We start from the raw sequence: 24,054 nt of genomic DNA, 5'->3' as shown, positions 1-24,054 counted from the left end.
TGAGACCTGCACTGGGAAGGCGGAGTCAACTTTCCAGTTGGCTAGCAAGTGTCCTCTTGACCCCAGCCAAACAGTGTGGGCATTTAGTAGCAGAAAGTCTGTTTTGGTGACCCTCCAGAATCCTCTGGTATTCCAACAAGAACCACTTTTCAGGTTTTGAAACACTTCCCTCCTTGCCTTGGGTTTCTGAGTTTACTTTCCTGCTGTGTTATAGCAACTAAAGGGAGCGGAACGTAACCCAGGGCTCTGAAGTTGCACTTGCATGGAGGAAGGTTGTGAGTAACCCAGGTGTTCAGATTTGCAGTAACCAATTCATACTAACTGTCAAGGCTTGATACTTACTCCACACCCTGAATCCCAAAGCACCCCCATGCCTGTCATCTCATAGTTTTGTCCTTGTGTCATCTTTGTGATACACAGGGGATAGAGAGCCCAGGGGAGGGGGAGAAGTGAATTGCTATGTCTCAGGTTCTCAGCAGGTCAGTGGGAAGCCTGGCACTGATTTGATGTCACCTGGCCTCCCCTCCTGGAAATACCTGTGTGTTGCTGACCACTTGGGATGAGGGAGGTCCGCACCAAGGAGGGGAGTGAGTGGCAACAGGTAAAAGTGGCTACTGAAGCCCGTCTGCCTGCACCAGGCTTAGCAAGGGGTCTTACTCTCTCCCTCTGATGCTGGTGATTAGTCAGATTGGTCCACAAGGTAACGAGGGATCACCGCATCACCAGCGGCTGTTGAGTCTCATTTCATTTTCTCACTCTTCACTCATCTCTATGAAGGTTTTCATGTGCACGTTTCTTCCAAACTAATTATTTAGTTTCTTTTGTTTTTGTGACAAAACAGCAGACTGCAGGCCTTGGCCACATCCCCTCTGTGAAGGCCCCAGCCCCCCTTGGCTTTGTTTTGGCCCCTTCTACTGTAACTGACACACTGACAAAGAGATAGGTGTTTTGTGTTTGTATGTGTGTTGGGGGCGAGGTGCAAGGGAGATCATCATAAACATGAACATTTGGTATTTTCAAATAACCCTACTCTTGGGCTGTTCTTTCCTGGCAGGATGACAGTGCCGATTTGAAGTGCCAGCTTCAGTTTGCCAAGGAGGAAGGTTCCCTGATGCGCAAAAAGATGGCCAAGCTGGGGAGGGAGAAGGATGAGCTGGAGCAGGAGCTCCAGAAATATAAGGCCCTGTATGGTGATGTGGACAGCCCTCTGCCCACAGGGGAAGCTGGCGGGCCTCCCAGCACTAGGGAGGCCGAGCTGAAGCTGCGGCTGAAGTTGGTGGAGGAAGAAGCCAACATCTTGGGCCGAAAGATCGTGGAGCTGGAAGTGGAGAACCGAGGCCTCAAAGCGGAGATGGAGGACATGCGGGGCCAGGATGAGCAGGAGGGCCCAGGCCGGGATCACATCCCAGGCATTCCTACCTCACCCTTCGGTGACTCCCTGGAGTCCTCATCAGAGCTCCGCCGACACCTGCAGTTTGTGGAGGAGGAAGCAGAGCTGCTTCGAAGGTCCATATCTGAGATCGAAGACCACAACCGGCAGCTGACTCATGAGCTAAGCAAGTTCAAGTTTGAACCACGGCCGGAGCCTGGGTGGCTGGCGGAAGGTGGAGGCAAGGGCACGGGTGGTGGGGTTCCCCTGCAGGAGGAGCTAAAGTCTGCCCAGCTGCAGATCAGCGAACTGAGTGGGAAGGTGCTGAAGCTACAATATGAGAACCGGGTGCTGCTGTCCAATGTCCAGCGCTACGACCTGGCCGCCCACCTAGGCCTGCGTGCCCCCAGTCCCCGGGACAGCGACGCTGACAGTGACACAGGCAAGAAGGAGAGCGATGGGGAGGAAGGCCGCCTACCTCAGCCCAAGAGGGAGGGCCCCATTGGCGGTGAAAGTGACTCAGAAGAGGTGTTCGAAAAGACATCAGGCTTCAGCAGTGGAAAGCCGTCAGAGGCCAGCGAGCCATGTCCGGCCGAGGTCCTAAGGGCCAGGGAGGACTCTGAATGCTTGGTGAGCATAAAGCATGAGGCCGAGCGGCTAGAACGGACCATGGAGAGCCTCATCATGGACACCAATGGCTTTGTGGACGACCTGGCCTCACCAGGGCCTGGTGTTCAGGGAGAGGGGGGCAAGAAGGAGCCCCAGTTGCTGGGGACCATCAATGCCAGGATGAAGGCTTTCCGGAAAGAGCTCCAGACCTTCCTGGAGCAGGTGAACCAGATTGGGGATGGCCTAAGGGAGCGCCTGGAAGGCTTTTCCCCCTTGCCCCACCTCACAGAGTCTTCCAGCTTCCTCTCTACTGTGACCTCCGTGTCCCGGGACTCCCCCGTCGGGAACCTGGGGAAGGAGCTGGTCCCAGACTTGCAGGTAAGGGGGCTCTTGGCTCTGCCTCCCTGCTCAGTTTTGCTCTTCCTCCTTCTTGCTGGCATTGCTGCACTTGAACTCATTCTGCTCACGGCTGCTTGGTTATGATTTCAAACCTGCATTGTACTAAAGCCTCAAGTGTCAACCAAATCCTTTCTCTTGGTTGGGTTTTTTTTTTTTTTAAGTTCTCTTTTATTTCTGTTTGTTTTTCCTTTTTCCTCTCTTATTTTTAACTGCATCGTTGCTCTTGGCTTAGAGGTCCTCCCTCATGACACGAGGCTAATCCCAATGGAAGCGATAGGGATCGACGCAGTCCATCCTTTCTCCTTTTTTGGTGTCTCAAACGACCGGCTATCCTGATGAAGAAGCAAAGAGGAGTTTAAAACAAAGTGCAAACTCATTTCACAGTCAGGAGAATTAGCAGACTCACTCAGGAGCATTTGCAACCCTACCTGGGTTTATTGCCGAAGGGACACAGTGCAGTTGTGAAAGGCCCTAGGCAGCCAGGCCCGCCACTCCCACTGGAAGATGAGCCAGAATGGGGGAGAGGAGCACGGTTCTGAGAGAAGGATGGTTTTGATGGAAAACCTCGCTGCCAGCTTGCTCCCCCCACCCTCCCTGAGCTGGGGGTGAGGGTGGAGTGGAGTAGCCATCCCAGGACCGCTCTCCTGTGCATCGCCCTTGGGTGCATGACCCAGCTGCTGCCCTGGATTATGGCTTTGGCTGCTCGACCACAAGCCAGGATGGAGGAGCCTTGTTTCCGTATCCTTCAGGGGTAGCGTGCTTGCGGTTGCGTCTGTGACTCATGCATCCCCATTGCATGCGCCTCATAACCAATGTTTTGCATTCTTCCCCTCTTCTCTCTTTTTTGCTTTTCAGATCTTTCAGCCCATCGTTTTGCTCATCCTCATTTTGGTTCTGTTCTCTTCACTCTCTTATGCCACTGTGTTTAAGTTGGTTTTTCTATTCATGCTTTTCTTCATCTGGTAGTGTTCTCAGTCCTCTACCTTACCCATTTTTGTTTTCTTTATCCTCCCTCCCCACCCCACCCCCACCCTGTGGTCCTTGGTGTTTTATTTAAAAATTTAAAAAAACAACCAAATCCCTCCATGCACCTAACAGTCCAAACTGAGAGATCAGATGGAGTGGCAGCTGGGCCAGGAGCGAGGGACTGAGCGGGAGCACCTGCCCCTCCGAGCTGTGCGGGAGCTGCACCGTCGAGCTGACGGGGATGCCAGGAGCTGCAGGCCGGGAGGCCAGAGCTGTTTCAGTCTAGAGGTCAGCAAGCTGGCTGGTCCCACCGGCCACCCCCCTTGCCCTTCCACCCCTCTCCTTGCTGTGTAGTTGGCTGTGTGACATTTCCTGAGTCTAGGGCCTTTAGGGAACATGGTAGGAGAGTATGGAACCAGGGGGATGTAACCAGAAGCAAATCCACCGCATGCAGCCAGAATGGGAGGGTCTATACAGAGTGAATTCAGGCAACTGCCAGCACCCCTTGTCAGACAGGCATCATCCTACCCATAGACCTGTGTCAGGGCCCAGAGGCACCTGAACACAAGACTCAAGAGACTGATTTGTGACCATCACCTGCCTTCTTGTCAAACAATAAAGAAAGAGATAAACCAAGCACTGTTTTTGCTAGTCTGGAGGAAACCTCTTCCCCTGTGCCTCATGTGTCGCATCAGGGTTAGTGTCAGCACTCTGGCCAGTAGGAGAGTTAAGGAATGCACTCCTGACCTGGGCTCTTCAGCAGGCTCCCATGTTGTCATAGTAACCCCTTGTCAACAGAGCCCTTAGCCCCCACAGACACTTCATTGTATGGAACAGTTGTTAGCAGTCCTGGCAGCGAAAGGTCCTCCATGCAAATAGTTCCACCCAGGACAGAAAGACAGGTGTTGCTAAGGAGTAAGTCCCTGACTGATACTGCTGGTCAAGGCAGGTTATCGTAGGGTTAGAGCAACATATTCCACATGAGAAAATATCTGGGTAACAAATCTTAATTTATTAGTCCTGGTGGGGGATGTTACCATTCAACTCTGAAGCTTCCTAGTGGCTCCCAAAAGGCAGAGTGGAGGGTGGGGCTCTCACACTTGGAAGCAAACAGAAGCTCCCTCTACAAGAAAGTCATGTATTTGACGAGAAAGTAAGCGGCATAGGGGACTCAAGGCAGAGCCCGTGGGCCTTTCGCTCAGCTTGCACCAAATGCCTTGTTTAGGCTGCAAGTCCCACTGTCAGAGGTAGGCAGCGGGGCAGCTAGCCTCACCCAGACATGAGTTCAGATATCTTCAATCTGGGGCTTGTCTCTTGTCCTGTAAGAGTATGTCACATCTCTGCCCTCGTTGACTGGGCACACAGTAGCATGAAAGCTGCCTCTGAAAAGCTTAAGTAAAACATAAACAGTTTTCAGAGACATCCTGTACAATCCCACCATCCTTACCTAGTAAAATGGAATGCTATGTATTTGGGGTTTTCCCCAGATACGGGTTCAGTGATTAGTGTTTCTTGCCACTCTATGGAACTTTCACCATAAGCGCCTGTGATAAACCCGTGCCCCACACAGGGTCTTCATCTGAGAGTGCTGGTTGCTTGGACAGTAGAAAACTCACAGTTCTGTACATTTCAAATGGATCGAATGATCTGTCTCCAAGACCAGGCTTAGGAAGACACATTTCCCAGCTTTCAATTCACATGGCAGCACTAGTAATGTCCAGTAGAGCCATCATGCTGGAATCAATCCTGGCATGGCATCAGGACTCTGGCTGGGCTCTAGCCCCACTGTGCCCTTGACTAGCTCTTTCTCAGAGAAGTGTCAGCCTCAGTTTCCACATCTGTAAAATGGTCTGCTTGCTTCCTGTGGTTATACATGGATGATTCTCAGACCTAATGAGCTATTCACTGAAAAAGTGCACTAAAATGTGCTAAATGCCACCTGAACATCAAGTATGATTAATAAATGATGAGAGTTAGGTAATATGTCCCACCATTGAAGACTGCAGACAGGAAGGAGTATCACAGCTGCCCTGGCTGTGGGGCCAGTTTGCCCTGCCCGCTGTCGCCCTTTTTCGTTCGTTACTGGGGCTCCCCTTATCCACTACCAGGAGCACAGCTTGGCTGAACATGGCAGCCCTCTTCTCTTCCATATACTATTTGAGGAGAACTGCAGCTCCCTTCCTGAATGTGCCACCATTCAAGGCGTATCACACACAACCCTGTTTAGTTAAACTCTGATAAAGGGTTGTGTGGTGCTAGGGCACTGATAAGTCTTCCCATTGTTTGCCACATCCATACATGCGCTGCAATAATTCATTGAATCAAACAATGTTCTAGGAAAGATCATCTCCAAAGGATGGAGATTAGCAGAGTTAGTTGGTACCACATGGCAAGTCAGGATCATCAGACAATGTAGCTCAGAAGGGAATGTCAGATCTTTGGACTCATTGCTTCCTTCTGAGAATGAGAAAAACGAAGCCTGAGTGGAGGGCTGGCCAGTCCGCTCCCCAGGGTGTTGGTGGTAGAACTGGGTCTAGAACATCCTGCTCAGGCCTGGTTAGTCCTCTCTCCACCTGCTGCCCAGTACTGCAGGGACTGGGAGGCGCTGACACCCTCCCCAGACACTCCAACGAGAGCTCCATCTCCTTGGGGATATTTCTAAACACGGGTCACTCAGGGAGCTAATCGCTTGGCTGGTGATGTTGCTATTGCATATTTCTTCTTTTTAAATACCTGTCCAGTTTTCCTTTTATATATTTTAATGAGAACATTAAAAAAATCACAGTGAAAGGCAGGGTCTAGGAATCATCATTTCCTTGAAGGGAAAATAGTATGAATCAGAAGTTAAACATCATTTGTTGTGACTTTTTATTCACTAAGGCAATTCACACAGAAGAGAAAACTCAGTTATGTATTTAAGCATATTATATTTAAAAGTATTCTTTGAAGATAACATTTACTTTAGGATCACTTTGATAGCTTTATAGTTTTTTCTTGTATTTTGAGGAGTTGAATGTGGACCCTTGCGGTGTCTGGGTCTGGGGAGACCACTGTGTTCCTCTGACAGGCAGCTTGGTTTGGCCTTTGAGAATTGCACTGGGTTAAAGAATGGCATGAGGACAGTTCTAGGGAGAACTCCTAAAAGGCTTTTAATGAAAACGTCCCAAAATTCATTGCTTATAACTGCTTTCCTATGAGGCCGTGATGGAAATGGTCCATGAAGCTCCTGGCGGCCTGTCTGAGAAGCTGCTCCTGTGGAAGGCATCAGGGTAATTGGGGGAAAGGCAAACAGGGCACTTTCATTTAGAATGAGGCCGAGACTAAAGCTGTGTGTACCGGTAGCATATTTCTTTACTCCCTCTTGCATTGCCCTTGAAATTACCACCATCGTCTGCACAAGCCAACTACTGTCACACGCAAACCTCCTCCAGCTCTTCGCTCTTAGTGCCTTGGGGTGGGGGGTGGGGCCCGATAGGACACCTAGTAACAGTGGCTTAAAAGAAGAAATGACTTTCTAAAGTTCAGCTGAGGTTTTAAACAAGGATCAATTTCTCAAGTTCCATTTGTGAAATACCTTTTGTGATTTTTTTTTGCCATATAGATTTTCATATTTGGGGAAAGGAGGGGAAGATAAGTTCTTTTTTGGGGGAATTTAGATATTTTGGGCAGGTTAAATTACTACTTGTATTCATAGTACCAGTAACAGCGATAAGTACAAAAGGAGAAAAATAAAATCTATGTTCTTACACTGTAGTATTTTAGCAAATAACAAATCTGTGAAGAGGAAGGCCTGCCTCTCAGATGGCGCGTGCACTAAGTGCGGGAAGGGAATGGTATGCCCCACACCCGGCCCTCTTAAAACAGTCACGTGCAGAGAAAGCTGAAGTCAGAATTCACTAACACTAACAGATCCATTAATGCAAACACAGAAAAGAAAATTTCAGAGGGAAAGTATTCCTGGTGCCTGTTCATCTCAGTTGATACTAGCAGATTCCTGCACCAGATTCTTCCCTGACCTTACCACCATGAGAGATTTCCATTTAAGAGAGAGTAATGTATAGAATATGTGGTTTGGAATGTGCAGGGCACCTTAAAAATAGTTCTTAATGAGAAGTAGCCAAGAAGGGCACTGGTCAGATTTCAAATACAAATGAAACCAGGCCTGTTCCCAGAGGATTGAGTTTCTGCATCAGAAATCTCAAAGGGCTCTCTTCCCTCACTCCCCCTTTATCCTTTAATCGACGAAGCTCACAGAGCATTTGTGAACACTTATGCCTCAGCTGTGACATACCAGCCATGGTAAAATGATGTGTGTGTGGTTCTATGCCAAGTATGTGCACACATGTGTTGACATCATATACTACTTTTGAAAGAAGCAGTAACAAAACTGGCCTGAACAAAATGGAACCCACCAGAATATGAAGTCATGGTGAAAGAGTTGAGTAGAGTCCTAATGTGTAAGTAGCATTGTTAGGTGTTAGAGTGGCTATCATGAAAAGCATCCCTTTCTTTTGTGGAATGAGATAATGTAGTTCTCTTCTTAAGTGTAGGAAGTGCATAATTTATAAGGCCCTTTCTCTGAAGTTGTCCAGGAAATTAGCAGTGGAAGTCAGTGTGGGACCCAGCCATGAGGGGAAAGCATGGGTGGAGGGCTTCAGAATGTGACCAGGGAAGGTGGTTGTGATGTTAACATTAATAGGTCCCTGTAGCCTCAGAATCAGGTACGGATGGTATGTTTCAGTAAACTGTCTTCCTAGAGATGTCAAGATGAATTTGTTTGATGTATAATCAGAATCTTAAGTAAGTGGGCAAAGGATGATTTTAGAATAAAATCTTTGGGAACCTGGTAACAAAGGGAAGTATTTGTTTTCTGGAGGAAATCTATGTGTTATGTGAAAACTTGAGATGTACGTGACTGTGTGTGGCTGTGTGGCAATAGAATGATTCTGGACAAAACCTTTGGCCGTACGTAGCCTGTTTGTATTTTGTTTTTGTAACACTGGAGTGACGGCGTCCTGACTAGGGGCACTTAGCTGTTTATAGTTTTAATATTCTGTCAGCAAAAATGAACAGTAAAGGAAGGTAAAACTTCTAATAGATGAGGAGGAATAAAAGTTCTGTTGTTGACCAGTATCCACAGACCCCACGGGAGCCACTGCAGGTAAACCAGGGGCCCCAGAGGAGTGATCCCACAGAATGTCAGTAGGCTTTTCTCTGATCCTTCAAAGGCGTGGTGCAGACAGAGGAAGAGATTTTTAATCCAGTGATGCCTGAAGTACAAGACACATGTCTCTTTAAAATTTAAAATGGTTTATATAATTATTTATTAAGAGTAAAACCAAACTGAATAGTTTAGTGTAATAAATACAAACTAAATTAATAGATTTTTGCTTTTCTTAAAAAGCTGAATTTTTTTTAGAGATTTTGTTTCTTTATTTTTAGAGAGGGAAGGGAAGGAGATAGAGAGAGAGAAACATCAATGTGTGGTTGCTGGGGGTCATGGCCTGCAACCCAGGCATGTACCCTGACTGGGAATCGAACCTGCAACACTTTGGTTTGTAGCCCGAGCTCAATCCACTGAGCTACGCCAGCCAGGGTAAAAGCTGAATTTTATTAGGATGCCCATTTTACATTTAACAGGGAATTTTGGGTTACTACCAGATGTGTTACAAACATGGAGGATTTTTACATTTGAAATGTATAGAGTAACAGGTAACTGAGTGTCTGGGGTAACCTGAAAATACTCCTGTGCAAAACAACTGAAGTGCCAGAAGGGAATCCTCATGAAGGCAGGGATTTGGGGCAACTTTGCTTACTGCTGTATCCCCAGTATAGTGTCTAGCACAATAGGTGCTTAATAAAGATTTGTTGAAGAAAATCCTACATAAAATATAAAATGTCCCTTAAGATATATATAGCTGAATTCCCAATGAAATTAGAAACATCTCCACGGGTTGAAATTTATTTCAGAATTGAAAACCACAGCAGAGTTGGTGGCGTTTAGATGCTTAGGTTGAGGAGATAGTTGCCAGAATTGGTACCCCTGAGTCTTGTATTTTAATAGCTCTAAGAGAACAGGAGACAGGGCCTTCGGCCCAACATGGGCAGGGAAAGAAATGAACCAGGACTTCCAGTCAAGATGGAGGCATAGGTAAACATGGTTTGCCTTCTTGCATAAACACAGCAAAAATTATAACTAAACTACAAAACAACTATCGCCAAGAATCATCAGAAAATGAATCGGTATGGAAATCCGACAACCAAGTAATTAAAGAAGTCACATTCATCCAGACAGGTAGGAGGGGCAGAGACACAGAGACACAGAATAGGTGGTCCCACACCCACCTATATTGGACAAAAATCAGGAAGGATACCTCGGGAGTGAGAGATCCTTGCCCCACACCAGGCACCATAGCCCAGGGCTCCAGTGCCAGGAAGATAAGTCCCCAAAACTTCTGGCTGTAAAAACCAGTGAAGGTTGGGGTGGCAGAAGAAACTGCAGGATTCTAAGCATCTCCTCTTAAAGTCCATAACGGACTTGGGACTTACGCAGACTCACTCCCTCTGGGCTCCAGCACCAGGGCTGCAGCTTGAAGGGCACCAGTTGCATATGGGGAGAAACTGAAGTGTCTGGCATCAGGGTGAGTTCCAGAGGACAGCTTCCTCCTGGATAAAACTCCAGAGGTCAGGTAGCAGCCATTGTTCCTTTCCTGAGCCCTCCCCACACAGGGCCACAGAGCAGCAACACCATATCTGAGACTCCATCAGTCTGGTTCACACAGGTTGCCCTGCCCTGGTAATTGTCTAAGGTTCTGCCTATCCAACTTCTGGTTGCACTTTTCTACATTAGGCCATGCTACTAAGACAGGGAGTCAAAGCAGCTCTGTCTAATACATAGAAACAAACACAGGAAGGCTGCCAAAATGAGGAGACAAGGAAATGGAGCTAAAGAAAGAACAGACAAAAACTCCAGAAGAAGAACTAGATGAAATGGAGATAAGCAATCTATCAGATACAAAGTTCAAAACACTGGTTATTAGGATGCTAAGTAACTCATTGAGTACTTCAGCAACATAAAAAGACCCAGGCAGAAGTAAAGGTTACACTCAGTGAAATAAAGAAAAATTGACAGGGAAACAACAGCAGAGTGTATGAAGCCAAGAATCAAATCAATGATTTGCAACACAAGCAACAACAACAACAAACAAACAAACAAACAAAACCAGAACAGCAAGAAGAAAAAAGAATCCTGAAACACAAGGGTAGGGTAAGGAGCCTCTGGGACAACTTCAAACGTACCAACCTTTGAATCATAGGGGTGCTGGAAAGGGAAGAGGAAGACCAAGAAATTTGAAATCTATTTGAAAAAGATAATGAAAGAAAACTCCCTAATTTGGTAAAGGAAATAGACATAGAAGTCCAGGAAGCACAGAGAATCCCAAAGAAGATGGATGCAAGAGGACCACACCAAGACACATGATTAAAATGCCAAAGATTTAAGAGAGAATCTTAAAAGCAGCAAAAGAAAAGCAGAGTTACCTACAAAGGAGTTCCCGCAGGACTGCCAGCTGATTTCTCAAAAGAAATTTTGCAGGCAAGAAGGGAGTGGCAAGAAATATTCAAAGTGATGAGAAGCAAAGACCTTCAACCTAGATTACTCTATCCAGCAAAGCCATTTAGAATAGAAGGGCAGATAAAATGCTTCCCAAACAAGGTAAAGCTAAAGGAGTTCATCATCACCAAGCAATTATTATATGAAATGTTAAAGGAGCTTATTTAAAAAAAGACCAAAACTATGAACATTAAAATGGCAATATATTCATAACTATCAACAATTTAAAAAACAAACTGAGCTAATAAGCAGAACAGAAACAAAATTATAGATATGGAGATTATTTGGATGGTTATCAGTTGGGAGGTAAAGAGGGAAAATGGGGTAAAAGGTATAGGGATTAAGAAGTACAAATTAGTAGGTACAGAATAGCTGGGGTGGAGGGGATGTTAAGAACAGTATAGGAAATGTAGTAGCCAAAGAACTTATATGCATGACCCATGGACATGAACCTAAGGGTGGGGGATTGCCAGAGGGAATTGGAGTTACTGTGTGGAGGGGGGTGGGGCAAAGGGAGAAACATTGGGATAACTGTAATATCATAATAAAATAATGCTTTTTTTTTAAAGTTGTGGGTTTGTGTTTTTTTTAAGATTTTGTTTATTAATTTTTTTAGAGAGGAAATGGAGGGAGAAAGAGAGAGAGAGAGAGAGAGAGAGAGAGAGAGAGAGAGAGAGAGAGAGAAACGTCAATGTGCGGTTGCTGGGCATCATGGCCTGCAACCCAGGCATGTACCCTGACTGGGAATCAAACCTGTGACACTTTGGTTTGCAGTCCGCACTCAATCCACTGAGCTAGGCCAGCCAGGGCTAAAATAATGCTTTTTTAGAATATGAACCAGGATCCTCGAAGTGCTGCACATTGTGAAAGGCCAAGCTGGAGAAACATCTGCCTCCTGGCAGAGGGAGTTAATGGGAGCTTGTCCACCAGTGTGGAGTCTGCTCCAAGTAACTTCAAGGACAGCCAGCTTTGCCAGGATCAGGCTTTGAATCGATGTTACCTGAAGGTCCAGGGATTGCCAAAGATTCTGTTGCTGTTTTTTGTGAACACAGAGCCCATCTGGAGGCACATTCTCAGCCTAGGTCACATCTGAGATCATAGCTAACTCCCCGTTGAAGATGACCTCACAATGCAAAACTGCTGACATCCAAGCCAAAAACACACACCTGGTGCAGAAGCCAACCAATGCCCAATGGCAGGATTCAATGCTAAGGTCTTCAGACTCTAGGATTATCAAAAAGAGACTAGAAAATGCATGTGTTAAAGACTAGAAAAGACAAGCACACAAGAGAAAAGAGTGAGTTGTAAAGAACCATGCATACTGAAAAACAGTAAGATTGAACTTTTAGAAATGAGAAATTCGTCTTCGGAGTAAACTCAATGTGTAGAGAAGTGCTTTCTTCAAAGAGAACCTGAAGCCCTACCTAGGAAACATAAAAGACTATACTAATAATCTGTAATAACTAGCTAATCACAGAAGCATTAATGTTCTCAATAGTTCTTGAGTTTCTTCAAAATAGGGTGAGCTTAAATTTTTTAAAATGTTGTCCCAAAGCTGGGACCCCCAGCATCTCTGATTTTCTCTGTCTGGATCCTTTTTGTGAGCTCTCTTTTGGTCATCTCTTGGGCATAGGGAAGTGATTTACCCTTGAATTTTCTGAATTGATCCTGCGGTATGATTTTCAATCATGACAACTCAGGTGACATCAGATTAGGAAGAGCAAACAGTATCCTCAATGAGAAATAACAGATTGGTTAAAGGTAATCAGAATGAACTAGTGAAGTGATACCAGTTTTTATTGCAACAATCCACTCTAATTCCTAGCTTTATGTATCACCTGTCTTCAGGTAGCATAGGCCAGTAGGCAAAATCTTAGGCTTCAATTTTAGTGATGTCTTAAGGTTTTTTAATATAACTGTTTCTATCTCTAAAAAATGTATTTCAAAAGTAGTAGTCTAACTCTTCTATCATTGCCATTTGGATATAAAAGGCATAAAAGGACAGACTTCACCAATAAAAGTTTTAAAAGATTCCTTTCACTATTTTTAACCTAACCTTTTCAACCTAAAATATAACTAGCAGGTCTCTGTGTGATTCCTCTTAGGCATGGATTGTGTGCAGTGGAGAGGCCCGAAATGATGTGTCTGTTAATTGAAGGAGCCCCAACCCCAGTTACTCTGAGCATCCAGGATGGGACTGCCAGGAGAAAAGGAAGGCAGGAAAATCTCTAATAAGAAAGTATACAAACAAATTAATTGTGCAACTTAACCATGTGTGAACTTGGGCATTGAATCTAAGAAGCTGACTGTGTGTGAGGTGGTCATGCTTGACTCCATCATAGTCACCAGCTCTGATGGCCCCCAGTATTTTATAAAATGCTCTAGAAGCTACCGTGGTAGCAAAGACTCCTCTGGTGTACCCTGGCTCTCTTCTCAGCCTGGTTTGTGGTGACTGTGGTGGTCGAAGCCCTTCAGGTGATAGGCCCCACTTACCCACCTCGTCTCCTAGGTGAGAGATGAAGGCAGGTGGAGCTGTCCTTCCCAGGTGGCGCAAGGTCACAGGGCGAGAACCTCACGGGAGTTGCCCCAGAGTCACTCCACTGCTGCAGCGCCCGCACATATTGTGTTGCTCCTTGTGTGTCCTGACTTGTGCAGATGTCTGTCCCATGTCTTCACTTCAGGCAGAGTTCTCACGTCCACTAAACCCCTTCCTTTATCCCACTGATCAGCTCAGGGGCCCCCCTGTTTTACCTGAACAGAGTGTATCGCTAGAAGAGCTGCAGGGTCAGCTTGCACAGGCGACCAGACTGCATCAAGAAGAGACAGAGAAATTTACAAACAAGATCCAAAAGGTAAATATGTCACATGGATTTTAGCACAACCGCATCTCTGACTGCAGAGCCCTTGACAGAGATGGCAGATATGCTTTAAAGGAACCCTGTCTGTTGTGCACAGGCTCTGGACTCATGGGGCTGAAGGGCATATGGAAAAGTCATCCAGTCAAGCACTCCGTTGGACACCTTATACAGATAAATGTCTACTTTTCTGTTCTGAAACATGCTTTTTAATATTTACAGTGTGGCCTCAGGAAGTTCTTAATATCTAATTTAAATTTTCGTGCAGCCAAACCCAGCAAAGTAAAATAAAATAAGGGCCCTACATGCAACTGCGCATGAATGTGTATCCGACAACTTTTGTTGAGGTGTCCGCTAACAGACCCCAGAGCAGAGGACTGGCTGTGAGCCTTGGGAAGTGCTTGGGGTCCTGGAGCGGGCAGCAGGCAGTGGGGGAGAGGTCACCCTAAATCGTCTTCAGAAAACTTCCATTAATTGAGCTGTGACCTTATTAGTAGCTCTTCTAGCTATTTTAGAACAAATTGTTACTGGCTAATTATCCTTTCTCCATTAAATCCTTTCCCCGTGTGCCTGGTAGAAGGGATTAGCAGACACCGCGCTCATTGCCCGGGGCTTCCCCGCAGACTCTCCAGTCCCTGCCACCTCAAACTTAATTAGGTCTCGAACAGATATCCAGTCTCAGAATTGTCCTTGCTGCCTTTTTCCCCTTGTATTTGTTCTCAAAAGATACTTGTATTTTTACTTATTTATTTTTTATTTAACTTATTGGGGAAGATACTTATATTTAAAAAACAAAACAAAATAGTTGATCGTGACCAGTGTACCGCAGTGCTCTGACATGCACATCCTGTGCAGAGTGAGGTGTCCCAGGACTTAACCCAGAAGCCCCTCCTTGTCTGTGGCCACGCTCATCTAAATAGGTCAGACCTGACTAAGGGAGCACCTTCTGCACCTTGTACTTGGGGAAAACAAAGGTGAATGCCAGTATCTAAAAGTGCTTTACCAGTGTTTACTGTCAGATGCACTCCCCTTTTAAACATTTCATTTATAGCTCATGTGTCACATGTTACTACAAAAGGAAAATAATTTTGTTACTCGAAAGATAAGTAATTAACTATTTTGTTCTTTTTTTCATTGCACCAAAAATCATGTTTGAAAATGAGCTTATCCCAGTGATGCTGATAGCCAAATGTCAGGGGCCCGGGTTTTTCTAGTACTTCTACTCAGGATAAGGGAGTGTGTGGAAGAAGCCCCCAGACCTTGGTTGGAGGTGGTAAAATGTCATCCAGACTTGTTCAGAGGGGAAAGAAAGGTGTCCCCTAACACAGTGCAGGGCAGAGGACTGGCTCTGAGTCTTGGAAAGTGCTTGGAGTCCTGGAGCGGGCAGAGGTGGCAGGGCAGTGGAGAGGTCAGAGAGAGCGAGTCAAGAAGGAGCATTTCTAGGGGCTGCAAGTGAAAGGACTAAGAGTCCCTGCAGTGCTGTGTTTCCACTCATAACCTAGCACCTCTGGAGAACCTGCCATAAGTGAGGCGCTCTGCATAGTGTTCCCTATTAATCATTTCGCGGCTGAGGAAGCTGAAACTTGACCAGAGGCAGTTGATGGCCTAAGACAACATGCAGTAAGTTGGGAACATTGGATTTCCAGTGTACTAGGCTGCCCACCTTACCTACTCTGTGCCGTTCTCGTGTCCAGACTGGGTAGAGAGCCAGTGGTGGACTCCGAGGGCTGCTGAGGTGCTAAACTAAATCAGCCAGAAGTGCAAGCAAAATCTGGTATTAGAACAGTGATGCACAAGTCATTGTACAGACCCAGGCACCTTCCCAGAGCTGCCTGTCGCTCTTCACTGGCCTTCAGCACGTCCCTCACGTTTGTCGCCCTCAGGCCGTGTTAGCCTGTTCCCACAGTTTCTGAGCAGTGATGTAGTACTTGACGAAAGCAAAACAAAACCCACTGCCTCGGTGTGTGGCCCGAAGAAGGGGTGTGTTAAATTAGGAGAGGACAGCTGATAATGATAATGCTGGCAATCTAATCCTTTTTTCGTCCCACTTTAGCTACTATAGATAATATTTTTGTGTTCTTGTCTGTAAATTAAGTTTTTTCTTCATACCCTTTTGCTTAGATCTGTGTTGAAAAAGCAGGAATCTATTGTAGAGATGGATAAACATTTCTCTTTCAGCACTGCTTTTATTTCCGTAAGAGTTAGCCACATGTAATTGAAATGTGAAATCTTACGCGTGGCAGGGGATGGAGGTCACAGACTGACTGTCCTGTTTGCTGCCCCGGCATGCAGTGCAGCACTGCACGCGCGGAAAGAGTGCTGCCGGCCCCCAGCTCTCGCTGTCAGGCTCTCTGTCAGCCTCATCTTCAGCTTGCTGTTCTCTTTCTGTCAGGGGCTGAGGGGAATGGGGGGCCAGGAAGTCAAGGGAAAGGATTTCTAAATACTTCTTCCCTCATTACAACTGCAGTGTGTTTTTGTGTGCAAGCGCAGGGTCAGAGGGCAAATGGATTCTGTATTCAAGTCAGCTATAGCCATACATGCAAGGAATAATTTTCCAAAACGTGTTTAGAAACATCTGAAAACACCATGAGAGGTTTGACTTTGACAAATGATTATAATACCTTACCTTGGAATAGCACTTTCTTCCAAATCAAAAAACTCATGAGGTTTTATAAATAGTGAACATCTCAAAGAGTTTACTGAATGTTTGATGGTTTCTGTGTTTCATGTACAATATACAAAATGATATGGATTGAATGGCAGTTTGCAAAGACTCTTGGTTTGGTTTGGGTGGCAAATTGGGATGGCTGCTCATCACACTGTCTTTTCTCCTGTTCAAGATGGAGGAGGAGCACCTCTACACCTTGAGGTGGAAAGAACTGGAAATGCACAGCCTGGCCTTGCAGAACACCCTCCATGAGCGAACCTGGAGTGACGAGAAGAATCTGATGCAGCAAGAGCTCCGGTCCTTGAAGCAGAACATTTTCCTTTTTTACGTCAAACTCAGGTGGTTGCTGAAGCACTGGCGACAAGGGAAACAGATGGAGGAAGAAGGAGAGGATTTCACTGAGGTACCTCCACTTGGAGAGTTAATTTTATTTGCATCGGTTTTGTTCTTGACCTCCAGACACTGCCATCCCCTTTCTCCTGCACACAACATCATGTTCTGTTAGTTCAGATTATTTTGTCGTGCCCACCCCAGGTGATGGAAATGCAGTGGGTTGTCCAGTTATGTATCACACCAAGGGTCCTCTGCTGTCCCTAGGCCTTGTTTTAAGAGTGTGTGGGTCCACAGTGTGCTCTGCAGCAGTGTTGCTGCTGTCTCTTTTGTTGCTGATTTATGAATTCATTAGAGTGATCACCCTGAGATCCTTGACCATCTCCTTCTACCTTGCTAGTTGGTAAAACCTTGCTCTAAGTGCTTCCTCCCTCCTTTCATTTCCGTTTTTGTTCCTATGTCAGAGCCCATTCTGCCAGTGCAGTTTTGTAAGGGTCTTTTCCAAGCTCCAGACAGGTCACTTTCTTGCTGCTTTTGAAATTTTTGTATGCTCTCCTAAAGGAGAGCGTGCCTCAATTCCTAGGTGCAGAACAGAACCAGAACAGAGTTATTTGTTCTCAGATGGATTTTACTGATTAAGTCAGAGTGACCTCGACCTCCACCGGCTCTTCCCTGGCCTTGCTCTCCCGTGAGCACAGGGCTGGAATCCTGGTGTTGGGTGTGTCCATCCTGCTGGCTACTCAGTCAGCTGCTTCACACCATTCCGAATATTGGCTTCCTTCTAGTCCCCAAAGACCTTTCGTCTGTGTTTCACTCTGGTAAACAATGTGTATAATTTTAAGTCATCCCATGAATGGGAAGATGTGGTGATTCTCTTTCCTCAGGGTGAAGAAAGTCTTCAAAAACTAATTCCACCTGCTTCCAAATATCTATGACATAGAAAATCAACATTAATCGAAACCTAGAAATAGTTGTAAATTTTCATGTTGATAAATACTTTGGAGTTCCTCCTCTAATTTATAAAAGTATAAGTATAAGCAATAATAATTTATAGATAGTAAAATTTCTAATCTTTCTAGTAAACTGTATTTTCTCCTGTATATGATTTAATTGGAGAAAGTGGCCAATGGGTGAAATGGCCAAAATGAGCATATTCGGGGAAAGGCCTGAGAAGCGAAGGGTTGATAATTATCCTCAAACTGTAAAAATCAGACTGCACAGCAGAAGGATTTGGGTAAAGCTGTGATCATCATCTCCTGTTGTTTTCAGAGTGAGCACCCAGAGCTGCACCCCAGGCTTGGTGAGCTTGGAGTCCAGGGGGACCTACAAGGGGATGCCGCAGACCTGGAGGACGATGGTCCAGGCTGTGGCTCTTCAGGAGGGGAGCGTTCTCCACTCTCCCCCATGCGGATCAGTGACCATGGATCCCGACTGCAGCCCGCAGACGGGGGACAGCTCCACAGGCAGGTGGGTGCAAGGTCCCAGCCCCCATTCTACCCACACCTGGGAGAGAAGATCCTAATCTATGTCTGTGTCATCTTTTGTCAGGAGAGGCTGTGTTCTGGAGAGCAGAAAACTTCTCTGGCTGCCGGGGGTTTCCTGTTGCTGTATTTTTGCTAGAAATCACTTCATTAAGGCTTTCACCATAATGTCAGCCCATTCGTTTATTTGGCTTACATGTGTAAATAAGAACCGTAGTAAGATCAGATCAACTGTGTCCCCTCAAGGCCAGCGAACTTGCCACAGAAAGAGGAAAACAAGCGTTTTGTAGAATGGTCTGAGGCCTTGAAAGTTTGACCATCCTTCCAGGGAAGAGAGAGGACTGAGTGCTGCTCTCATCGTGGCAGGAAAAGAAAGTACAGGGCCCCTTTGTTAACGTTCAGCTAAATGGGCACTTGGCAAGGTCACTAATTTGGTAACATAATGCTTAAGGAGAAAAGAACAAGTATTTTTTAAAAACTGACCCCAAGTGTTTCAGGTTCTTTTGGGGCCAATTGAAACATAATGCCTCAAATAAAAATATTTGATGATGCTTAAAAAAATTAAAGTATTAAAGAGAGGTGGGATTTCAGTGTAAATATTACATAATTACTAGTGTAGCCAAAGGCCACATTTATTAATTATTAAGCAGATTGACCTTCTTCATAAACCAAAAAATGCTATTGATACCACCCAGATTTTTTGCAGTTTTATACAAAACAGCAACAGTGGTGGGTTTGGAGTATGGAGACCTTTGGAGGCACCCAGTGCTAAAGCTTGCTCATTCCCAGCCTTCCAGTTCTGAGGCTTTTTTGACTCTGTGTTGCTTCTCTGAGGGTTCCACAGGTCAGCCTTGGAGCTGAGCCCCAAGGCCTGGACCCTGGCTCTGGGGTGGGGGGCAGAGCCCGGGGACCGCAGGTACAGCAGTCGCTCTGGGAGGGTGGGCACGGCTGCAGGGGCTCCACCACAAACCAGTTGGGGCACCCCTCTACACAGGACTCCACAGCTGCAGCCCCTCCCTCAGCCCAGAGCCTCAGAGGGTCAGTGGGAAAGGGTTGTCACTGAGCAGCACTTGGGCCCAGATGCAGATGAGGAAAAGTGGTGATGTCTGAGCACAGGCCTGGGGGAAATTGTGTGTTTCCCCTTACTCTCTGCTTTCTCTCCACATCCAAACAAGATGTTCACAACTGAGGAGCTGAGATTTTTCTCCTGCAGACATTAGTAGTTTGTTTAATCCAAACACATTCAAAATGGAAACTGAAAGAATATTTTTCACCTGAAACAAATTAGATTCTATTAGCATATAATGCTTAACACATTACATCAATAAAGATGTGGCACTCCATTATCTTTATTAACTGTAAAACCGAGATGGTAAAGCCAATGTGGTTGTAGTAGTGTCATAAAGATAGAATGTTACCATCAAAAAAAAATATCAGCACATAACATTAATGGTAGATGAATATTTTTATTCTGGTTCACTGTAAAGGCAACAAAATGTTGAAAGTCCACAGTACTGAAGGGCGAATAGTCACCATGTAAACTTCTTCATGTGGTGTTTTAATGATTTATTCATGGTATGTAAAGGCTGAAGCTGAATGGCTCTTTGCTCTAGTTTTCTATTACCCTTAACATTTGCCATTAGTTTTGGTGCCAGAACATTTTTTATGAATGACAGGGCAATAATCTGGGTTGTAAATTTTATATATGTATAAAGTTTTCATATAAGTTTTCTTTTTCACATATATTTCATACATACATATATATATATATATATATATATATATATATATATATGAAAAAGAAATAAAAGGGTAAAGAAAAAACATGTTATAAAAAACACTAACAATAAACCACTCATTTAAAAGTAGTTTGAGCCCTGGTTGGTGTGGCACAGTGGGTTGAGTGCTAGCCTGCAAACCAAAAGGTCACTGGTTCGATTCCTAGTCAGGGCACATGCCTGGGTTGTGGGCCAGGTCCCCAACTGGGGGCTACATGAAAGGCAACCAATTGATATTTCTTTCCATCTCTTTCTCCCTCTCTTCCCCTCTCTCTAAAAATAAATAAAATCTTTTTTTAAAAAGTAGTTTGAATAAAGGCTCCAAAACTCAAAATTAATTTTCTGGTAAGAAGATCAAATACTATATATCAAAAAGTGTAAAAAATATTTGAAACAGGAAAAAGAAAAATCTTTAATCCCCCAAAATGAAAACTATTAGATATCTGTGTCCCCAAAATATATGCAGTAATACAAGACTTTCTCAAACATGGAAGGCCTCATTCAAAGGAAAAAGAGGCTCAGATTTAATTTTATTTATATTGCCGAGTACATGAAAACAAAATATGTGCATCATTTGCTAGATTACTAAATAGCAAACATTTTTGATAATTCAAAACCAGTTTGTACTATGTCAAGTGCATTTTTGTTTTTACCAAGATAGAATGGAGAAGTCTTTCATGCGAACAAGCAGCTTTAAGTGGTCACACTGAAGAGCTGTTTTCTGTGCACCCATCCACCCTTCATTTTCACTGACTCATATGACTCAAGAAAAAGGAATTTTCAAAGGACTTTTCATTACATTACTAGGAAGTTCGTCATAATGCCAGAGTCCATGGGGAGAATTTAGCTGGTAGAATGAGTTTTCCAACAATGACTTAGAAAATAAAATGGTACTTTGCAAAATAATCCTTTAAAATCTGCCAGTTTTTTTTTTTTTTACTTTTTTTTTTACACTTAAGATTACAGTTTTATTATATAGGATACAGGATGAGTGTTTAGGTGGTTGGTGATACAGACTGTGAATGAATTCACAAAGAGAAGGAAGTGTAGAGAATAAAGTTTTCATTCACTCTCCAAGAAAGGAGAGGGCCATGGTGTGGAGAGATACACCAGGCTCTGCCAGTGTTTTGTTTTGTTTTTTTAACAAATGTTTTGTTTATTTTAATGAACCTGGTACAATGTCCATTTAAAATCCATGTCCCAGGCCAAAAAGTACAAATAAAATAAAAAAGAAGTGTTCTATTGTATATACTTCTACATAAATAACTTTATCAACTGCTAACAAAAATTAGAACTTTTCTGGAACCTTCTGACAAGATTTTTCTTTAGTCTTAAAATGCTTTCTCTTTATTGAAGCCATTGTTGGTGTTAGTCTTTGCTCTTACTTTATCTGCCATCTTGACTCCAGCCTTATATTCCTCTTCTTTTGATTCAGGCCCTCAGGTTTTAAAAGTAGCTGTAAATTAAGTTCTCTGGAAAACCTGCATCTCCCACTGAAAGTTGTAGTCCAGGAGTGAAGCAATCCTATACTAGAATTTCAGGGCCAATCAGAAAGTTATTATGAGCACTTGCGTTGGTCGACCTTATTTTTCACAAGCCTGAAGGTTCACAGTCCTGGAAAAAGGTGGCCTCTCTGTGCACCATGTATTTCGAAAGGAGAGGGCAATGTGAAGGTGGCTGGGGTTTGGTCACCAAAAATCAGCACAATGAAAACAATAATGAAAAATGGGCGGTGGAATTCTAATTGCCAGATGTTTTAAAGAAATGGGGTGCCAGTTTTCAATTCCATTTTGAACACCACATTACAGAAGAACTATTTTTAAAAATAAAAAGTATTGAGGGAAAAGAAAAACTGAAAAGACTATGTAAACCACTGAACCAACTCCTGTTTGTTCCTGATAAACTTTAGTCACATCTCCTTCCTCCTTTCAATTTTTTTGGAATGCGATTATCAGCAGTTCTCTGGCACCTTCAAAGAGAAACCTGAGTCAGTTCATTGTAACTCCCTGTCTCTGACCATATGGTTTTTCCATTTTCCTGAGATGTGTCATTATTTTCTCTTTCAGTGAATCTCACTGTTATCCTGTCCAGTGACTGAGTTTAATATACGTTTCTTACTTCTTATCCCCCAAGTCCTCAGTTGAAGGCTTTGCCTCCTGGTCAGATGTGGTGGCAGCAGCGTGCCCCCGCCCCAACCTCTGCCGCGCCCCCCCCGGGCCCCCCGGCCCCCCCGCCCCGCCAAGCAGCGGCCTCTGATAGAGAGAACCTTGCCCCAGAACTTCTAAGTTTGTCTCTCTTCCCTACAGCACAGCACTATGGCTATCCCAGTTTTATTAATTTTTTTAAAGAGAGGTGTTGGCAATTAGTACTGTAAAGTATCTGTAATTAACCCAAACAGTATTCCTTGATGTCTACTCAGTCAAAAACCTGCTGCACTAAGATCATGCATTGGGTGTTTCTCACACAAGTGTCCAAATGTTTTGGAAAAGACAAAAAATGTAATACATCTGGTTTTCTAAACCATAGTCATGGAAAATTTTACCCTTGGGGTGGAAAATAATGTAGAGTCACTCAGCTGGAACCTCACATTCAGTGTATTTTAATATCATCTGTGTTTTCCTCCTCTTCCAGTGCTAATTTATTAGATCTTCCCCTTAAAGCTGAGATGGGTCCAGGAGGCTTCACTTTGCACAGTGTGCAGCAGAGGCGTATGAATGGGCTCACAGGGTAGAGGCCAGACGGGCAGAATTAGTTCTGCCTTTAATGGACCCATCTCTCCATAGTAATTAAGTGCACAATGCCATCCGTCCAAGGGCAGAAGATTAGTGAGCTCTACTGTGAGCGACAGCTGGTTCCCTGAGAGTGAACAGTCTCAGTTAGAAGGCTTGCCTGCCCTTTAGTGGTCTGAGGACTAATTAGCTAGGTAGCCTGGGTGTCTTACAGAGCTGCTGAATAGAACTACACACCCTTTTAGAAACTCTGAGAACCTCCCAAGTGATAAGCAGAATGAGAAACATGGCCCAGCTTCTTTCCCAAGGATAAACTCACAAGTAACAAAATTTCCCAGGCCTTGATCTTTGCTTTGTGTCATATTGAACATTCTCACAGTTTAACACAGTAAATGGTAACCTTTATCATGTCCAATGAAATACAAAAAATTTTAAATGTATTGAGTCAACCTTGGAAATAGTTCATGAAAATCATCAGGTTAGAAAATGTTTGGCTCTGTGAATGCTCCCTGTTGACTGATCTTTAGTTATACCATTTAGCAGCAATGACCCAATTGTCCTTGAGAACAGGAAGCACTTTCAGTTTGCCTCTTGGAAGAGCAGAGGCTGGAAATATGCAGGGGCATGTTACATAGTTCTCATTGAGCTCCAAGATGCTTGCCACTTGCCACTATGTTAGGCTTTTGAGACCAGCACTGTTAAGTCTGTGTATGCATTTCATATTCATTTGTAATTCCTGAAATCAAGTTAAAAAAACAACAATAAAACCAAACAAGGTGATTGATAGTGCCAGAATTATGACCCTGTGGTTCTAACAGCTAGTCTTCCTAGAATTGGATTAATTTTTTTAAAAGAGAAATTACTTTTTCATTCAGAGATGTGACGTAATAGTCATTAAAGCATCTAAGCATAAATGTAAAGAATCTAATTTAAAATCCAGAGCAAAATCTACAGAAATTTTGTTTCATATTAGTCTTTAACTGGGCTTGGTCACTGAAGAGTCTCGCTTAGGATCCAGCATTGGGACTGAGTAGGTTCTGCTCCCCTGGGCCTTTGTCGTGGATCCAGCCATCTGAAGCTTAGGCCTTTGGGACTACGCCAAGTCAGATCAGCCTTTTTCCTGTAGTCCAAGTGCCTTCAGCTCCCTGGACCTCTTAGACTTGGACTCACCTGGGTGCCCGGCAGCCACTTTCTGACCGCCCACCTTTCTGCTTTGCAGAACTTACAGAGGAGCACCTCTCCCAGACAAGGGCTGAAT

The 24,054-nt window shown here is 44.5% G+C and overlaps 1 protein-coding gene across 10 annotated transcripts in view; it reads left to right on the top strand.

The window, feature by feature from the left end:
* The window catches only part of MTCL1 (microtubule crosslinking factor 1), a 139,823-nt gene that overhangs the window by 86,674 nt on the left and 29,095 nt on the right, over positions 1 to 24,054 (top strand). For 6 of the 10 annotated variants that reach the window (XM_045850132.1, XM_045850131.1, XM_045850139.1 and 3 more), the window contains 5 exons: positions 1,055 to 2,356; positions 3,476 to 3,631; positions 13,685 to 13,807; positions 16,651 to 16,881; positions 18,078 to 18,275. In XM_045850132.1, coding sequence (XP_045706088.1) covers positions 1,055 to 2,356; positions 3,476 to 3,631; positions 13,685 to 13,807; positions 16,651 to 16,881; positions 18,078 to 18,275 — 2,010 coding nt within the window. The remainder of the gene's footprint in view (positions 1 to 1,054; positions 2,357 to 3,475; positions 3,632 to 13,684; positions 13,808 to 16,650; positions 16,882 to 18,077; positions 18,276 to 24,054) is intronic. The other 4 variants (XM_045850136.1, XM_045850133.1, XM_045850140.1 and 1 more) reach the window with 2 other exon arrangements.

This window comes from Phyllostomus hastatus, unplaced genomic scaffold, assembly GCF_019186645.2.
Source record: "Phyllostomus hastatus isolate PE091 unplaced genomic scaffold, TTU_PhHast_1.1 phas_contig_80, whole genome shotgun sequence".
NCBI classification, from domain to species: domain Eukaryota; kingdom Metazoa; phylum Chordata; class Mammalia; order Chiroptera; family Phyllostomidae; genus Phyllostomus; species Phyllostomus hastatus.
This window is presented reverse-complemented; position numbering and strand designations above follow the sequence as displayed.